Here is a 21356-nt window from a genome sequence, read left to right on the forward strand (position 1 = left end):
CTGCTCTCATGCGTTCATTGGCCAGCTAGCAATGCATTCTTCACTCCCACACAAACGAGGACATCCGTCCTTCTATGATTTAAAAATAGGGAAATGAAACATTGGGCCAACGAATTGATAGTTCTAAAAAAATGGAAAAATGACCAATAACATTTGAGCCACGCGGCGCAGAGATATTATTAGTGTTGTGATTTTCAAAAAAAATAGAAAAGGAAGAGAGAGGACTTGATAAAAAATGGGAGAAAAAGGCGTGGTTTTCTTTTCATTTTTTTGAACCTCTCTCTGGTTCACTATTTGTCTCCATTGCCCAACACTCATCACCTTCATCGTCTTTTTTCCATATTTCCTCTCCGTCTTGAACTCACTCTTCACCTTCAACCACTAGACGTCCTCCCCCACAACCACCTTCCGCCTTTAACCTCACTCTTATCTCCATCGTGAATCATTTTCCTCCTCTGGTTACCAACCTCAACACTACATTTTCTCCTTTCTTCTCTGGTGAAGAGCCATAGTTTCACGATCGTACCACACAAACATCACCTTTCTTTTTTGACCACCATCCCCTCAACCACTCTTCTCACCCCTCTTCTTTCTCAAAACAACAACCTAACCTTCTAAATCACTTCCGAGATCTTCTCTTCACTTACCTTTTCACCAACCAAAGATCACCATATTTCCTTCTCAACAAACTAACTAGTCTCCCTCACAGTGAATTTCATGCCCCAACCATTAACCTTCAACAACAAACAAGCCTCCACATCGCATATCACCATGCAAAACAGAACACCATGTTAGATATTTCGGAAAGATTGAATGGATCCAGGTTTGAATCAAGATACTCAGGATAACTCAGCCTCTTAATTGAGTCTGCATAAGACTGGTGAAGAACTCGAATGCAATGAAGTATGTCTGGAATAATGAAGAGGATGTACAAAATTTAAGTGAAAGATTTTCGAATTCAGAATCATGTATTTATAGGTCATGCATGTGGTATTTCACAAGTTTGTAACTCTTGATGAAAGAACACCTTTTCAGCATATGTTTGCAATGGTTCACCTATAATAATACAATGCATAACTTCATGAAGTGTTGTACGCCTACAATCCACCACTAGCTCCTCTACGCCCACGGCCTCGGATCCGGTGTCATCGGTGGCTACACCGGCGAGGGGTTGTTTGAATGTGACATGTGGCCTAATGCTTGGGACCACCACATATGTCCATATGGCACCTTATCCTATTTGGCTCCTTTGGTGAGTTTAATGTTTCAAGGTCTATATAAATGCTTTTAAATTTAGCTTCACTTTCTATGTGGGACTATTTTCAATGCATTTATTGTCATTAACTTAATTGTCCATTTTTGTCATATTGGAACATACCCATGGCAATTATTGTTTATAACTTTCAACAATCCCTCACTTGTTCTAAGAATGACAAAACTAATTTCAGAAAATGAGATATAAAGAATGTTAGTAGAGTTAGGTATCTTTTGATTTAAAACTTAACCTTAGTGAGGATAACGCAAAGTTTAATCGGAATATTAGGTAGAAATGATTTTAAACCATTAATCCATATGATTAGACCGGCGTTACCTTACACATACTCTTTAAAGGTTCTTCCTCTACATGTCTCTCTTAGCACTTATTTATGGCTATATGCTATCCTGTTTCATGAATTTTTCATGAGAGAAACTCCAACTCTCACTTTGAGATGGCACCATCTTGAAATTCACATAGGCGAAGTTCATGTGGTATCCTTTTCCATGAGATGCTTTTCATCGGTTATGAACGTCATTAAGAGGTTTTAAAAACCTCAACCCTCTACTTAAAATATTCAATATTATTACCCAATGTCTGAGTTACATCTAAATCAACCACTTGTTGTTACCCATTCAATCTTGAAGTTAATGTTTTGTTAACATAAGATTGGGTTGCCATCGCTGTTGGAACTCTTATTCAAGGAGTTTCAACATCGTGCCTCTCGAGGTTGTTTTTACTAAGTCTCTGGCCAGTGGCTTAGTAAATGGATCGGCCAAGTTATATCTTGTTCGTATATAGGTGATTGAAATGATTCCATCCTTAATCAATTTTCTCACGAACGAATGTCTAAGTCCTATATGCCTAGACTTTCCATTATACACTTCGTTGAATGCTCTTGCTAAAAAGGCATGGCTATTGCAGTGTATCATAACCTTTGAAACATTGTCTTTAGCCAATGGAACTTTCAACAGAAGATCCCTCAACCATTCTGCTTCTTGACCAGCGGAAGTGAGAGCCACGAACTCTGATTCCATGGTTGAAAGAGTAATGCATGTTTTTTTATTCCTCTTCCAAGAAATTGTTCTTCCAGTTAGTGTAAATATCCACCCAATTGTATATTTATGATCTCCAACGTTAGATATCCAACTCGCATCGGTATATCTTTCTAGTATGACAGGGAACCTACCATAATGAAGGCCAAAAATTTTTGTTTTCAGTAGATAGCCAAAAATCCTCGTGATTGCCTTCCAATGTTCTTTACTTGGATTACTAGTAAATCTACTCATTTTACTAACTGCAAATGATATATCGGGTCTGGTATATTGCATTAAGTACATAAGACACCCTATTGCACTTGCATATTCCAATTGAGCCACTGCTCTTCCATTGTTCTTTTGAAGTTTGACGACATGATCAAATGGAGTTGTTACTTCCTTAAACTTTTGGTGTTTGAACTTATCAAGCATTTTCTCAATATAGTATGTTTGACTAAGTTTATAACCCCCACTATTTCTCTTAACTTTGATCCCAAAAATTGTGTCAACGATTCCAAGATCTTTCATCTTGAAAGTGGAAGCTAGAAACTTCTTTTTCTCTAAAATTTCATTCAACTCATTGCTAATAATTCGCATGTCATCAACATAGAGACAGAGAAATATTATAGTGTTTTTGCACACCTTTGTGTATAAACACTTGTCACAAGAATTAGGAATAAATCCATTTGAGAGTATCATAGAATCAAAATTTTGATGTTATTGTTTTGGTGCTTGTTTTAAGCCATGTAAGGATTTGACAAGCTTACATACCTTTAGTTCATTTCCAGGTAGCACGTAGCCTTATGGTTGTTCCATGTAGATTTCCTCATCGAGATCTCCATTTAGGAATGTTGTTTTAACATCCATCTGATGAACTATAAGGTCATTCAAAGAGGCTAAGTAAAACAACAATCTAATTGTGGTTGTCCTTGCTACTGGTGCATATGTGTCAAAGTAATTTATACCTTATTTTTGTCTAAATCCTTTTGCCACTAATATGGCCTTATAAGTGTTTAAGGTATCATCACTGTGATATTTATTTTTAACACCCACTTGCATCCAATGGGCCTTGATCCCTTTGGTAAGTCAACAAATTCCCAAGTGTGGTTTGACACAATTGAATCCATTTCATCTTGGATAACGTCCTTCCAAAAGAGGAGTCCCTTGAAGTTATTGCTTCCTTGTAAGTTTTTGGATCAACCTCTAATTGAAGAATGATCGAAATACTTTGAACAAAATTCTTCTAATTCCCTTAAACTAGATCAAAGGAATAGATTGAGGATCAATTTTGTCTGGTCCCAAATTCTTTATTTTTTGGACTTTCTTGCTTATCCTAAGCTCCGGTTGTGATTCAATGATTCGAGAAGTGCCTTCAGGTTGTATTTCTACAATCCGAGGAGAATCTTCTTCACAAGATTCTTTATTAGCGGCCGAATCTGATTATTTATCCTTGGTGATAACATTTTCAAATAATTCTACATCTCGGGATTCTACAATTAAATTAAACTATAAATTTAAGAGTCTATATGCTTTAATATTTTCTGCATATCCTACAAAGGCACATCTTATCCCTCGAGGACCCAACTTGGTTCTTTTAGGATCCATGTTTTTGTAGTAAGCCACAAACCCTCACACTTTAGAGTATCTGATATTTGGTGCTCTGCCTTTCCATGACTCATATGGAGAAATTCTGGTTTTCTTTAAAGGAATTCTATTAATTATGTGGCAAGCGGATAGTAAGGCTTCACCCCACAAATTGAGGGGTGATTCAGAATGCATCAACACGGAATTCATCATCTCTTGATATGTTCGATTCTTTCTTTCGGCCATGCTATTTTGTTGCGGTGTGAGAGGTGTCAAACATTCATGTATTATGTCGTGTTCTTTACAAAATGCATCAAATTCAGTAGAAAAGTATTCACCGCCCCTATCACTCCTAAGGACTTTTATAAATCCACTTAATTGATTATCCACTTCTGCTTTATAAATCTTAAAGGCATTAAAAGCATCATTTTTATGCTTTAAGAGATATACATGTGTTTATCTAGAAGAATCTTCGATGAATGTAATAAAATATCTATTTCCCTCACGGGTTAATATGCCATTAAATTCGCACAAATCTGAATGTACAAGATCAAGTAGATTTGCATTTCTTTCAACACTTTTGAAAGGTTTCTTAATCATGTTTGATTTAACACATAGTTCACATTTTATGAAATCATTTATATTATATGAAATCAGTCCAGATTTAATTAGTCTCTTCATATAACTAATATTGAAATGTGCTAATTTATTGTGCCATAAAGAAATAGATTCAAGCATGTAAGCGGAATTAGAAAATTCATTAATAATATTGTCGGTAGTACATAGTTTGATCATTCCCTCAGCGGAATATCCTTTTCCAACAAATACACCATTACGGTTCAATATAAGTTTGCCCGATTCATAAACGGATTTAATACCCGGTTATCCCAATAAATCCCCACTAACAAGATTCATATTTATGTTGGGGACATGAAGCACATTGGCAAGAGTGACTTTCTTTCTAGAAGTGAAGTTGAGTTCGACCGATCCAGTTCCAACAACTTTAGATCGTACATCATTTCCCATATGTACTTCTTGTCCATCATTTGTCTCAGAATAGGTTTTGAAAGAAGCCTTGTCATAAGAGACATGCACCGTAGCACATGTATCATACCACTAACCTTGAACTTTGCCTCTGATTGCCATGATTTCGCTCACTGTAGCAATTATGTCATCATTTGCATGAACTGCATTAATCTTATTTTTTGAATTATTGTGCCTGCAATCTCCAGCATAGTGTCCAGGTTTTCCACAAGCAAAACATCCGCTTTTTAGACTCTTATGACCTCCGGAATTCTTGAACTTGTTATGTTCCTTGTTTGGTCCAAGATGACTCTCCATGCCATCATGTTTCTTCTTTCCTTTGGTGGTCACAACATTGCCTTTGGAAAGACCCGCAAATTCTGATTTCTCTCTCTCCTTCATTTCCTCCTCGATTCGAAGATGTTTCTGGATTTTCTCCAAAGAGAAGTCCTCAGAAATGTGCAACAATTTCTTTCTGTAACCTTTTCACGAAGGTGGCAATTTTGCAATGATTGCACCGACTTGAAAGGTCTCAGGGATGTATATTTTCACCGCTTTTATTTTATTCACGAGGACTTGCAACTCATGGACTTGGGGAAGAACGGGCTTGCAGTCCATAAATTTAAAATCAAAATATTTAGAAATTAAAAACTTCTTCATACCTTCCTCTTCGGCCTTGAATTTAAACTCGAGTGTTTTCCAGATTTTTGTTGCAAACGGATTATCCGTATAGAGCTTGTAGAGACGATCAGATAGCGTATTCATAATATGTCCACGACATAGAAGTTCGACCTCCTTATGTTTCTTGCGCTCCTTCTTGACTTCTTCAGATTCATTTTATTTTGGTTCAGGAATGGGTGTTAAGTCAGGATCTAAGACATTATGAACCTCCAGAGCAGTCAGTAGGAATGTCATCTTATCTTTCCATCTGGTGTAGTTGGTTCCATCAATGCGATCTAACTTGACAAGATCCTGATTCATAACTTTGATGCTTGAAACTGCAGCGTCAGAAGTCATTGTGTAAATACTTCTAAGAATGTAAGATATTTCGGCAAGATTGAATGGATTCAGGTCTGAATCGTGAATGAAGTCACTTTCCTTAAAAGTATTTCAAGCACTCTCTTTGTTGTCTTAGAGTTGGTAAGTAAGAATACCCAGGATAATTCAACCTCTTAATCGAGTCTGCGCAAGACTGGTGAAGAACTCGAATGCAAGGAAGTATGCCTGGAATATTGAAAAGGATATACAAAATTTGGGTGAAATATTTTTTATTTCATAGTCATGTATTTATAGGTCATGCATGTGTTGTTTCACAAGTTTACAACTCTTGATGAAACAATACATGTTCAGCATATGTTTGCAATGGCTCACACTTTAAGCAAACGACCAAAATCCTGGAGCAATCTGGAGCGCCATGAATAGCCTGATTGCTCCGATGCGTCGTGCCTAAGTGCTCAAGTGTGGCCTACAAGCCGCCACTAGCGCCTCTACGTCCACGCCCTCGGACTTGGTCTCAGAGTCGGTGTAAGTGTGGCCTACAAGCCGCCACTAGCGCCTCTACGTCCACGCCCTCGGACTTGGTCTCAGAGTCGGTGTCACCGGTGGCTACACCAGCGAGGGGTTGTTTGAATGTGATATGTGGCATAATGCTTGGGACCACCACATATATCCATGTGGCACCTTATCCTCTTTGGCTCCTTTTGTGGGTTTAATGTTTCAAGGTCTATATAAATGCTCTTAAAGTTAGCTCCACTTTCTATGTGGGACTATTTGCAATGCATTTATTGTCATTAACTCAATTGTCCATTTTTGTCATATTGGAACATACCCATGGCAATTATTGTTCATAATTTCCAACACACCATTACTGGTTGTTTTCCGTACTGTCACTGTAGTGCATGTTTATGGTCAGCCATCACTATTCACGCAACTCCTAAGCACTCTAACACAACACGCGGTCTTCAGATGATATTCGTTTCTTCTTTTGTTCGGATATGATTTTGTTTTGTTTGTTGTGTATTTCATTTTCGGTGATTTTAGTATCATTTGTTTCTATTTGTGTGGTGAGCGCATTTAACTTTGTCTGACATAACATTTTTGGCCGAGTTTTTCTTTGTTTACATTGTGAAGCTTTTATCTTAATTTTATTGTAATGGTTGTAATCGAATAAATATATATGTGTGGTTGTTACTGCTGATATACTTTATTGAATTGCGTTCAAAATCGGATTTAATCTGCGGTTTGGACATTAATCATATGTCGTTATGCCATATATATATATATATATATATATATATATATATATATATATATATATATATATATATATATATATATATATATATATATATATGAAGGAAATGAGTGGAGCAACGGTAACTGCCAAACAAATGATCAGATTCCGAGTTCCAACCTTGGTCAATCAAGTAATTTCAATGGTTCATTTAGTTAATAATCAACTACTAGTATGTTTGGTAAACCATTTGGTGGTGCTAATGTGAGTTCGCAAACATAAACTATCTTTGGTAAATTATATACAACTATAACTCTCTCTCTCTCTCTTTTCAAACATTTAAGTCAAAGTAAGATTGAGTTCTTTTACAAGTTTATGTTTTCTTAACAACTTTTTGACACTTTTATGTTTGATCATAAAACCGCTCATGTGAAGTTTATTACTAAGATAGTCAATAACTACCTCATTTCAGAAGTGTCAATATTCAATAGAGGATAGACCTACCACACGTGTTACTTCTCCAACCACCTAGCAAGTTAGCAAGCACCATTAAATGAATTAGATATTCATCCAAGAAAACCAAATTTTCAAAAGCTACAACATGGAAAGCTAAAACTCTAAAAACTTCTTTTCATTCAACTTTAGATTGCAACGCAATGAATTTGCATATGAACAATAATGATACTTCTCCGAACATGTTAGACTATTAAGTTATTAACCATCTAATAACAATCACATGATAATATTATATCACCAGCACCTTAACACACAACAGCTTTACAGTGGAAAATAGTAATTTAACAAAAAAAAACTGAAGGAACTGGTTTAACTACTGTACCAAGTGTAGAAGAGCTCCTAACTTATAAAATAGGAAATAAAAGAACCCTCAACAATTTCTGTTGAGTACAAATTCAGAAAAGGCAAAGAACTTTTCGGCTTCCCTCGTGGGTGGATCCTGAACAAACAAAATAAAAAGGTATCGATTAATTTCAAAATATTAATAATAGATAAAAATAAGTTCAACATTATATATATATATATATATATATATATATATATATATATATATATATATATATATATATATATATATATATATATATATATATATATATATATATATATATATATATATATTTCTCTCTGACATATATATTCAGTGAACATAAAATAGTCATTGAGCCCTCCTAAGAACCCTTCATCCGTGTGTACAGACAATTCTATCAAAGTCGGAGCAGTAAACCTATATCTCAATCGGAGGAGTAACCTCCATATCACCCGTAGCAAGCACCTCAATAGCCGTATGTGAAATAACCTTTGTAGTAGTCGAAATCTCCGTCTCAAAATGATGGGACACCTTTGTCTCGACCACCATCTGTCTATTGCAACACCCTAAAACCTGACACTATTTATTTATGAAAATAAAACATATAATTTTTCTCAATATCGGTGTTCTTTCTCAAAGTTATAACATAAATCAACACTAGAACTCAAAACATTGAAAATGTTTATTTGTCTCAAACACAAAATACTTCAAAAATAAATCAAAACTCACAATGCACAAAAGTAACGAAGTAATCTATCTTAGTATTACATATCAGAGTGACAACTAAAATAACTAGAAAGATCGTAAAACAAAGAAGAAGGCTTTTATGTCATCCTCCAGCTCAACGGTAGCTAGTGCTCCTCTACTTGAGTATTTGTACCACAGGTGTACAGGACACCACAAACAAAACAACCAATTATGAGAATACATTCATTAATGTTAGTGATGCATCAAACAGCAAAGGATGGCATAATTCCTAACAGTTATCAATCATATGAATCATTCACAACAATTACTTGATCGTAATGCACCAACTCTTCTACTTCGATGCACGTGATACCAAATTTGAACATTAGAGTTATGTTACTGATTCATCCACTCATTGATGGCTCCTCTCTGAACCCAGACTCGTCATTGGTCCCCTCTTCTGAAATAACTCGTCCCTGGATCGAAGTCCGTACACATATCTCCAATATACATGATGCATGAAATGCAACAAAACAAAGATCAATGCACAAATCATCACTGGTCCTTTTCTAAACTCACATCATCGCCATTATAAGGTCACCACCGTAGTTCCTCTATGAACTACACATCTCAATATAATATAATTGTAACACAATATTATTACTCAACAACGCTCACCAACAGTGTGAGAAAATAACATTACACAATCATTAACATTCGACAAAATCACAAACAATCGAATCAAACAACTCACTTTACACATTTAAAAAATTTGTTATGAGGTACTATTACACACATATAACCTTTAAGGAATTTCTATGAGATAGTATTACACGTCAGTTTCCCAACGTTTCGAACCACGTCTCAATCGGAGTTACAAAACTCACGTTATGCGCAAAACAAAATTTTCCATATAAAATTTCAAAGGCCTGCTATATCCCCCGTAGCAACCATTATGGCAATATCATGTTTTTTCATCGACACATAACCTAAACATATGAGCTACACCATCTCTAATTTTATTTATGGCATCCAATCATATAAAAATTCACATCAAAAATAGTCATTAACAAGTCACAACATTGAATCAATCATAACAACCTAAGAGGTTTTGCACAAACCCCTTTAAAGTACAAATTTCACGACCATGGTGGAAAAGGAAGAAGAAAAGCAAAGAGGATAAGGATCCCTCTTAATCTCACATGCTTTAACTGTTGGTGTAAGCCCTATAGGTCAATACTTTTGGTACTTGTATCGAATTATTTATTAATAATAAAAGACTTTTTCTTTATTATGTTTGTTTAATAAAGTCCCTAGAATAGCTAGTCCGTTTAATGTATCAAGTATGACTTAATCATGAGATCACATTAAACATAAGGACACTATTCTTAAAGTATCCGTAGTCGAGCTTTATTGTGAAGTGGGATAACATTAAAGCATGAAGACTATTATGTTTATAGAATGATGATCACATCTCATGGATCATAGATAAGAAGTTATCAAGTCTTAAACATAGGTATGAATGTTAAGAGTAATATTTAACTGGATTGACCCGCTATGAGAATACTATATAGAATGTTATGCAAAGTGTCATAAATTATTCTCATGGTGATAATCGTGTATACCACCCTTCGACCTGAAACCACTATGGACCCTAGATGTAGAGTCGAGTGTCTTATTGTTGATCAAACGTTGTCCGTAATTGGATGACCATAAAGACAGTTGATGGGTACTCCACGAAGCATGCTAAGGGACATGAGTGACCTAGATGGAATTTGCCCATCCTGCGTAACAGGATAAATGTCTATGGGCCCAATATTGAACTGGACAAGGATGACACAGTTTATGCCTTGTGTTCAATATAGACATAAGGGCAAAAGGGTAATTGTGCACATTAGTATTATCACAGAAGGATTTGTCAGATCACATGACATTTTCGTGTCTTGGGTAGCAGTGATGTGTTGCTAGATACCGCTCACTGTTTATTATGTTAAATACATGATTTAATATAATTGTCAATGCCGCGAAAACCTACAGGGTCACACACAAAGGACGGATTGATGAGAGATAGAGTAACTAAGGAACACCGTAAGGTACAGTGCACTTAAGTGAATTGTAGAACATCATAAGGTACGGTGTACTTAAGTAGAATACGAAATATGGTAAGGTACCACGCGCTTAAGTGAATTTGGCATATTATAAGATATAGGCCACATACACTTAAGTGGGCTTTTTAGCTTGAAGCCCACACAAGTGGTTCTATAAATAGAACCCTTGTGTAGAAGCATTTAACAGTTGCAATTTTCGTTTCTCTCTCTCTCTCTCTCTCTCTCTCTCTCTCTCTCTCTCTCTCTCTCTCTCTCTCTCTCTCTCTCTCTCTCTCTCTCTCTCTCTCTCTCTCTCTCTCTCTCTCTCTCACACACACACACACACACACACACACACACACACACACATACACACACACACACACACTCAAAGCCTTCATTCGTAGCAGCTAACACTGAGATTGAAGGAATCCGTTCGTGTGGACTGAGTAGAGGCGTTGTCATCGTTCAACGTTCGTGATCGCTCCGTAGATCTGCATTAAAGGTTACAATCGCCACAAGAGGTAACGATTCTATCATTGATCATGCTCATTCGTAAGGATCATTAAAGGAGAAATTTTAAATTTCGCTGCATTTTGGATTGCCCTTCTCCTTCATTAACACCCATAGATGAACAGTCTCTCCCTCTCCCCCCTCCTACCTCGAATTCGTGAAAAGTTTGGATCTTGATGATAGAAACTCCCTCTCTTCACTTTTGCTCTTCTAGGGCTTTTGTTTTCTCTCTTGCATTTTTTCTCTCAATTTCACTTGGTGAACTTTCTCTATCCCTCTTTTTTATTTTAAAAATAAAATAAATCTAATTTTAAGTGGTTCTCAGTATCACCCTAAATCTTTATTAATTCCACTTACTTCCTCAATTTTCAATTACTTTATATTTTTCTCTCAAACCCACTTATTCCCATTTTCCCCCGTTAATCTTCCAATATTAAAATAAAATTAATTCTCCCTAATTATTATTACCCAACTAAATAAATAATCCCTTCAATAAAAATATTCTAAATTCAAATCAAAATTATAATAAAAATATTATAATAAAACTAGGGTGTTACACATATCATCCTCAACTATTGCCTGGACATCCTCAAGAACTGACTCATCATCAGGATCTTTGATCCATCCAGAAGCAGATCTAGATCCTCTACGTAGGATACTACAGGGTGCACGAAACTGCTCAACTGCCATCCGCCTCTTGTGAGAACTGGTCGAAGCTACACTTTTCTTACGGATATGTGAGTCCTCTACGTCATCTTCCCTCGCATTAGTCCTCGTTGCAGCTATCTCACGATGTCTAGAAGCAATCATGATGTCTTATCCTCTAGTCCTCACTGGGAAAAAACAATGGAAGTTAAACTATAGATTTTTTTAAAAAATCTAGAAAGCGTATGCATTTATCGGATTTTTTGAAATTTTCGATTAACCAAAATCAAATTTTACGCTACCTGTTTTTTTTTTTCAAAATCATCAGTATCAGTATAAATGCATGCATTTTTATCATTTTATTTGAATCCAGTAAAAAAACATGTATTTTTACCGATTTTTTCAAAATATTCTATAGAAACCATACTTTTAAACCGGATTTTTCAAAAAATCCAGAAGAATGTATGCATTTTTTACCAGATTTTTTAAAATATCCGATTAAAATTAGGCATCTTTATCGATTATTTCAAAATATCTGATAAAAATGCATGAAAAATGTGAGTTTTTATCGACCATTTCTAAAAATGTGGTAAAACTGCATGATTTTTTACAAAAAAAATCCGGTATAAACATAAAAATTCAATAAAAATCTTACAATAAAATTCGAAAATTTATCTAAAAAATTTGATATTGAATAGTGCTTTTCAAAATACTCAAAATCTTACAATAAAATTATAAAATAAAATTTTATATTTTTAAGAGTTAATAGGGAAAATGCATAAGCGCTAGGGGATGCCATATCAGATATGAGGGTGGCAATTATAAAATCTCCCTTTCCACTAACAACAATCTGCAAGATTCACATATTCTTAACTAAAGCCTACATAAGGCATAAGTGAAACAATAAACATATTTCTTCTTTCTTATAAGGGAGTTTTTTAACGCATCCCATATGTTTCTTATGCACCACGCAAAATTCCAAAAATGCCTCTAGTTCCGGAGATGCATCTCCGGACGCACCAAAATATCAGTTAACGTTAACATATTCTAGAGATGTATCTCTGGAATATTTTGAAGGTTAAATCGTGTTAGACTCTTCTCCTTCCTCATTTCACATTATTCAAACTTCAACTCAACTTCAACTCTCAAATTTCTTCTCAAAGCCAAGTTAAATTTCATTCAACAAGGCTCAAGAAAACTCAAGGGAACATCAATCTTCATCTATAACATCATCCATCTTTATAAAAAACATCAATTTCCTGTAAGTTTTCTGAGTTTTCGGTAAATGTTTGATTTTTGGTGTAAATGAGTAGAAATCAATGATTAGGGTTAGAAATGAGTAGAAATCACATTTAAGATAGTTTAGCCATAGTGTATTAGTTGTTTGTTGGCTAAAATTGATGATCAAAATAATTTTTTTAGCTTCATTATGGTACATTATGCCATTGACGCGACCTCTGAGTTGCACAAAATTCCAAAGATGCATCTCCGGAATTTTTCAGCGGTTTAGTTTCTCAGTAACCGAAAATGCATATTCGTAATTTTTCAATGGTTTAGTTTCCCAAAAACCAGAGATGCAACTCTAGAAATTTCTCATGTTTTTTTTTATTTTCTTACTTGTGTTGTTTTCTTGCACTAATAGTCTGCCTTACTTTAACTTACAGGCATAATGGTTGATAGACATGATAGATTGAGGCATGGCAGGATTGCTTAGCACGCATTCATTCGGCAAGAGAAGAGTCACCAGGCTCCTGGTCCCTCTGGTCAGGTAGACCTGTCAACTTCTAGGGCTCGTGTTTCTCCTTATGCCACTTTATCTTCTTCTTCTCATAAGAGATAAGATTCACCATCTCACGCATCACTCTCCTCATCCTCCCAGAGGCGTCAGGTTTCACAAGTGTCACTTCCTACTATAGACGTTGTCGATCAACTCTCACCTCTTACTACTGATCCACCCCCACCTCCTACTGTTGATCCAGTGCCATCTCCGGAGGGTGAGGCTACTGCGGATGTTGAGCCAAAGGATTTTTGAGGTGGTTCAGTTGATTTGTCCTTACTGTCTCTGTATCCTGACCATACTACCAGACATATGTGGGACGGAGAGGTAGTATTAGTTGGATTCTTTATTTATTTTTAAGTTAATTTTAATTTCGACATTGATTATTTCTGACATCGATTATTTTTTACAAATTTCAAGAGCGTGATTCGTAGAAGTTTCTTAACCACGGGAGGAAGATTGTCGCCTTGCCTCAGCCGAATGAGGAATGGTTTCAGTGGTTATGTCCTTATTTGGCCTGGAGGACTTGTGCATGACCAGTTATACTACGGTCAACCACGGGATGCTTAATGCCTTCGTGGAGAGATGGCACTCGAAGACCTCGTCGCTTCATCTCCCACATGGTGAGATATTTATCATACTTGATGATGTCTCATGTTTTCTACATCTTCCGATCAAGGGGAGGTTCCTAGATCATGGGAGGATGACCAAAAATGAGGCACTTGAGATGATGGTAGAGTATCTGGGGGCTGATCCAGGGTAGGTGATGAGTGATTTGGATAAGACCTGGGGTGCTCATGCTAGATTTGTATACCTAAAGAAGGTATATGAGGATCGCATGCATTGAGAGCATATCTGCTTTATTTGGTTGTCATTGTGATTTTTGTGGACAAGAGTTCCACCTATACATATGTTGTCTACCTACGTTACTTCGTGGATTTCGAGTTGATCCATGAGTACAACTGGGGGGCGACTTGTTTGGTCTACCTGTATTCGAAGCTGAGAGAGGGTTGTATGTGGAAGACGAAGTAGGTCACACGAAGCGTCACAATACTAACGATAATAATTATTGGTCTTTTAATGTGTCTTTGTCATTTTCATTTCATGCTTGTAAAGTCATTATTGATGATTCGTGTGTTCCAAACTTTCCATTTTAGGGATGGATCCTCCAGCATTTCCTGTGCATCTCTGGTTGGGAGAGTGTACCAGATTACACTAAGGATATGTCGTGTGCTACTGCTTTTATGCCGCTTATATGGAACCATGCGACCGAGCCTTACAGAGTCTATCTTGATTGTTTGGTTGCTGAGAACATGCACTTCAACAGCTATGTTGATCACTGTGAGATACAACCATTTGACGAGACATTGTTATATTATGGATGGTTGGCATTGCGGATCGCGTCTCATTGCTCCTCATCTTCCCGAGCACGTCATGCGATAATTCGATTATACTCAGACCATTCCTAGACACTCTGATGTCTTTGTTCCTCCTGCCTTGATACGTATACAGATAGATGACATGTTTGATGATTATGAGATTCATCTGGTACTGAATGAGGCACGGGATATCATAGCTGAGAGTTACTAGAACTACATCGAAGGGTACATCAGATGGTTCTTCAGGGAGGTCACATCCGTACATGGTGCAGGCTGCTTCAGGAGACCCTTCGAGACCAACTCATCAGGAGATACTAGAGGAGGAGCAGGCACAGCTAGATCATGTTGAGGATGTCTTGCCTAGGTGTTGTCGCATTGTGAAGATTGTGGAAGCAGACATTGACAGAGGTATCTTCTCTGATGAGTCTGATGTGAGGCAGGTCCTAGATGTCATCATGACGGAGGCACGAGGGCATTGATGTACCAGAGACAGCGCTAGGTGACGAATGGGATCGATGGCCAAGGAGGCAGAGGAGGTAGAGAAGAGGTTGTCAGACACATACAACAGTCTCTTATTATATAGTTGTAGTACTATGATCTGTACTTTATTTTGACGATTTTACTATTTTATTGATCTCGATTGTACGATATTTTTTACATTTATTGATATTTTATTTTTATATGACATTTTTGGTCCATCTGAAATTATGTACGTCTATTTTTTTATTTTCGATTGTACGATATCTTTTACATATTCATCAGAACACATATAAACAACATATAACATGAAATATTTGTTTTGATACGTTTCGGAGTTGTATCTTCAGAATATTCACGGAGATGCATATCTGATACAATTTCAAATGTAAATGGCTTCTAAGTAAAATGTATTGAACGTTTTAAATTGTTTCAGAGATACATCTCCGAAATATAACATTTATTCAGAAATTGGTGTGTCCGAAGATGCATATCCGAAAATTAAGCACACTTAAATAATTTAGCGTGGTAGCTAAGAAGTATTAAAAATATATTAAAAAATCCTCTAATAATTTAACACATCAGTTTTTGCTCACATTTAAAATTATTGTTTTCTAATAGTCTCTCTGCAACTATTTATAAGTAAAAAAATATATTTTTTATTTAATATCACAAATTATTGTAAAAAAATATCTATTTTATTCTAAAACATCATTATTTTCAAAATAATATTAAATGCAAAAATTTATTTTCTCATTTTTTTTCATAAACAACATTCCTAAAGGAATTATAAAACATATTTTAAATATAAATCTTAAATATTTTAAAATCTAGGCAAATTTACAAGTGAACCAAAGTACGCTGCACAATTACAAAGACAAGTGGAGCAATAGTTGTCAACCGAATTACCAGGTTTTGAGTTCCAACCTTGACCAATCAAGTAATTTCAATGGTTCATTAAGTTGGTAATCAACTACTAGTATGTTTGGTAAAACACTTGGTGCTTACTAATGTTAGCTTGCAAACATAAACTAAAAGTGCAACTCTCTTCAAACATTTAAGTCAAAGTAAGATCGAGTTCTTTTGCAAGTTTATGTTTTTTTAACAACTTTTTGACACTTAAATGTTTGATTAGAAAACCTCTCATGTGAACCTTATTAAGATAGTCAATAACTACCTCATTTCAGAAGTCAATATTCAATAGAGGATAGACCTACCACACGTGCTACTTCTCCAACCACCAAGGTAGTTAACAAGCACCATTGAATGAATCAGATATTCATCCAAGAAAACCAAATTTCAAAAGCTACATTATGGAAAGCTAAAGCTCTAAAAACTTCTTTTCATTCAACTGTGGAATACATTGCAATGAATTTGCATTTCAACAATAATCATACTTCTCAGAACATGTTAGAAAGTTTAGTTATTAACCATCTAATAAGAATCACATAATATTATATCACCTGCACCTTAACACAAACACCTTTACAGTGGAAAATATTAATTTTAAAAATTAAAAAAAAAACTGAAGGAACCGGTTTAACTCCTGTACCAAGTGTAGAAGAGCTCCGAACTAATAAAACAGGAAATAGAAGCACCCTCAACAATTTGTGCCGAATACAAATTCAGAAAAGGCAAAGAACCTTTGATGCTATAGGATGTAATGTGTGGACCAGCATTCCATTGGCTTGATAATCATAATCATAGTATAATTGAGCATGTTAAGTACTCTGATGGGGTTTTCCGAACTTTTTATTGCGGTTTTACAAGACTTCGAGATGGACCATGCAGCAGCTTAACGAACCCGAGGAAACTTAACTTTCCATCTGTGTGTCTAATCCAGTCATGAAGAACAGCATGAACAGGTACAGTTGGACCGAGGCCAAGCTCCTGATTATTTGGTTAAAATCATGCATGAGAAATGTATTGCATTATATAAACATTCATTTTTCAAAAACTAAAACTAGAATAGCACATATCTGCGAATAGAAAACTAGCAGAGATTAACCCATATACTTCAAAACAACCGAAAATGGTGTCTTGCGATACATAACTCCAAAGTTGAAATTAATGCTTTATTAATTCAGAGATTATAAGAATGCTAGAAATTATGACACACTGAAGATGGAAAATATTAGATATCTTCATTTTAAAAGAAAAGTTGATATAGTAATATTATCTGCATAAAGAATTTCAAAAGTCCGTAAGCTATGCATGCATGCATAAACTAATAAGCTAATCATCATAATCAAATCAAGCATATACCGAAGCTAGTTCCTCAATCATTATAGCCCTGTTTCCATTCTTTTCAAAAATTTCATAGGCACAGCGGGCATGTTGGTCCCACCGATCAAGTGCTTCAAGTTGATGAACACTAAGTGCAGCTGCACAGAACTCGTCAAAATCCATCCTTCTAAATTGCAAAGCATTAAACTGTCACAAATATAATTTGTATTAATATTCAATACATGCAAAAAAATATATCATTTGGATTATAAAGAGGGATTGTACGGTTAAATCAAAGAACTTACCGTTACAGAAGCCAGAAGATCAGGAATGCGTGACTCCTTCATAGCATCCGTCGCATTCTTCATCAAGGCCTGGCCAGCTCAAAATTATGAGAATCATTATAACATCATTTCTTAACATGGTATTTCAAGAGTTTGAAAGAAACCAACCACTTTGATATTTTCCAAGCTAATTGTGCCATTTTTGTTTGGTTCTAAAAGTGAAAACTGCTCCTTCAAATAGTTCAGCTCATCAGCAGCTAACGTCTTAGAGAGAGCCTGTCCCAATTCCCATGAATATAAAATACTAGTCAGTTAGTGGGAAGCATAAATGCAGCATGATATACAAAAGTACTAGCAACAAACAAAGACGATGTATATATAGATTTCCTATTTTATTTTGGTTTTCCATAGGTTCTTTCAATTTGAGGTAATCTTATTTGAGGCGTGTCAGACACTAAATGTGGTACCTCTCTCATCCGAGATTCAAACTTTGGTTTGCCTCATTGAAGAAGTCTAGCCTCTTCGGCTAGACCAAACGTCTGTTGGTTATATATAGAATATTTTACCATCTTTAACTTTGAACTGACAAATAGCATTTCATCATTAACATATTTGAGCCTATGCCTATCTAGTTGAAACAGTGCACTGAACAAAAATTGACAGGTTTGTTCCTCAATTTAATCATGCCACAACAAACTCAGCCTGGTTAAAAAATTCTATGAAGTAAACTCTTAAACAAGTAGTACACTTATTGATGCTAGAGAGTATGAAACCAATTAGAAAGCACAGTTATAGTAGTAAATATCCAAAGATACCAACATATATAATGTTCATCAAGACTCTTTTCCATTCCACATCAATATTTGTAAAGTGATCTATTGATAAATATACACACCCTTAAAGCTGCTTTTCGTAGAGACGATGAACGCATGTATGCCTTCATGAGCTTGAACACTAGAATATCCAGGGGTATTTTCACATCCTTATAACTTTTAATCCATGGGTGACCTGCAGTATACACCAGTAAGGAACATAACAAAATATAAGAAACACCAAGACCCATCAACGATAGATGAGAAACGCACCTAATGCCTGCGCTGCAGTCATTCTCTTCCTTGGATCTTTATTTAGTAATCGCTTAACAAAATCTTTTGCGTCGTCTGACAAAGAAGGCCAAGGAGGTTCATCAAAACTTGGATCAGCTTTCAATACAGAGCGAAATATCCCAGATTCAGTCCGTGCCCAAAATGGACGACTTCCACATAATAAAATATAAGCAATCACGCCAATACTCCAGACATCAGCTTCTGTACTGTAAGCTCTATGCAGAACCTCGGGAGCAACATAGTATGCACTACCAACGATATCATTAAGTCGTTCATCTGTGAAGTGAAATTAAGTCAACTTAATTCAAACCCAAGATTTCATCTGACATGAAGCATACAAAAATGGACTCAAAACATACCCGGTTTGACAAAATCTGACAAACCAAAGTCTATGGCCTTCAGCTCTGAGTTCTCATCTTTGGTTGAAAACAAGAAGTTCTGATCCAGAAATTACCCATTTTCTAAAGTTAATACTCGATAAAAATTATATTTACACAGAAAGAGCCAAGAAGGAAACAAACCAACCATATTTAACTAGTTTAGCAAAAACCATCCTAAAGGATGATGAAATTGCGATACCTCAGGTTTAAGATCACGATGAACAACACCCTGTAGATGGCAAAATGCAACAATATTCAGTATTTGTGTCATGACAGCTTTTGCATCTTCCTCGGAGTATTTCCCTCCTCTGAAAGAGGAAACAAGTATCTCATTGTCATAAGTCATATATGTTTCCTCTTTTGATCATAATTTATATTTATCCCAAAAAAATACCCACCAAGAAATGCAAATCCATCATCCAAATGTTAAATATTCAAAAAGTATTAACATTTACAACATAAATAAACAAATACCTCGATAGTATTCTATCCAAAAGCTCGCCCCCTTCGCACAACCTTAGATGCATAAGAATTTAAAGAGACTTAGTCCCAAAATTCACCAAAATAGAAGATGCCAACAAAGAATATTAAGAATTACAAACCAAACAATTACCAAAGATGAAAAATAAAAACATGTAAGAAATGCAATAAGAGCTTACTCCATAACTATATACACATTATCATGATCTTCATAAGCATCATAAAATTTAATTAAATTCTTATGTCCATTCAAAGCTCTCAAAATTTTCACTTCCCTTCTCACATCCTCAATAGCAATAGCAGTAGTCATCTACAAAATCAAAATAAACAATTTTTCATTTCCACATTAATTAAACAAATAATCAAAATTAAATTAATTTAACAAACTAACCTTAACTTTTTGAATAACCTTAACAGCAACACGATGACCCTTAACATCACCCTTATTATTACCCTTCACAACAGCAGAACAAGTATAACCAAAGTGACCTCTACCAACTTCTTCACCAAGCTGATACTTACTCCCAAAATTCTTCAAAAATCCGAAATTCTTATCAAGACGAGCAACACCTTCACCTTCACCTTCACTCCCCGTCGACACGCTAGCACCATTCGGCTTAACGGAGCCATGTCGTCGAGCTAGAAGCGACCTAATGTGCTTCGCCGGCGACGCTGGTCTGAAGAATCTCCTCGGAGTTCTCGGAGTCGCCGGAGTTTTCGGAAACTTGCCGGAGAATAAATGGTGCGCTGGACTCGGAGAGTAAAAAGGGAAAAACGGTGATTTTTTAGGGTTTTGGATTTCTGAATTGGTATTAGTTGAAGTGGTTTCTTGTTGTAACTGAATTTCAATGTTAGTTTCAGAATTGGGAGAAGAGAGTGGTTTTGAAGTGCAGAGACCCATTTGGAAAGAATGAGTTAAAGTCAAAGGTGGTGTTGTGGAAGATTTGGATTTGAAAAATGGGGAATTAGTGGTAGTTAAGGTTAGGTTCGTTGATCATGGATATTCTTCTAAAACTGTTTTAATTTAATTTGGTAATGAAAATGATTTAAAGAAAGGGAGAGATATACGCATAACGTAAGTTTAAATTTAGTAAGAGAGATAAATGAAAACGACGAGAATTTCGTTTTTTATTTTTTTGTGTTATTGTACGGATTGGAGACAGCTAGGTTCAGTTTCTTCCTTCGTAACGTTTGGTGGTTTTATTTTTATATTTGACGATAAAAACATTATGGATGTTGTTCAGCCATAAATTTCTGTATACCGTATCTAATATCTCACCAATAAGTGATGGGTATGTATGTGCACAAATTGAAATAAAATAATTTATTTGTTAAAAAATTAAAAATATATTCATGT

General features: G+C 35.6%; 1 protein-coding gene across 1 annotated transcript; it reads right to left on the bottom strand.

The window, feature by feature from the left end:
- Positions 1-16851: 16851 nt before the first annotated feature.
- LOC127074474 (CDPK-related kinase 5) lies at positions 16852-21148 on the bottom strand. The gene is made up of 11 exons (XM_051015799.1): positions 20391-21148; positions 20179-20309; positions 19994-20035; positions 19719-19827; positions 19499-19577; positions 19119-19415; positions 18929-19041; positions 18202-18309; positions 18055-18123; positions 17789-17956; positions 16852-17413 (listed from the first exon to the last, which is right to left on the bottom strand). Exons 1-11 carry the CDS (start codon positions 20898-20900, stop codon positions 17276-17278), a joined length of 1764 nt encoding a protein of 587 aa, XP_050871756.1. The 5' UTR covers positions 20901-21148; the 3' UTR covers positions 16852-17275.
- Between the last annotated feature and the right edge of the window lie 208 nt (positions 21149-21356).

This window comes from Lathyrus oleraceus, chromosome 4, assembly GCF_024323335.1.
Source record: "Lathyrus oleraceus cultivar Zhongwan6 chromosome 4, CAAS_Psat_ZW6_1.0, whole genome shotgun sequence".
Classification (NCBI taxonomy): domain Eukaryota; kingdom Viridiplantae; phylum Streptophyta; class Magnoliopsida; order Fabales; family Fabaceae; genus Lathyrus; species Lathyrus oleraceus.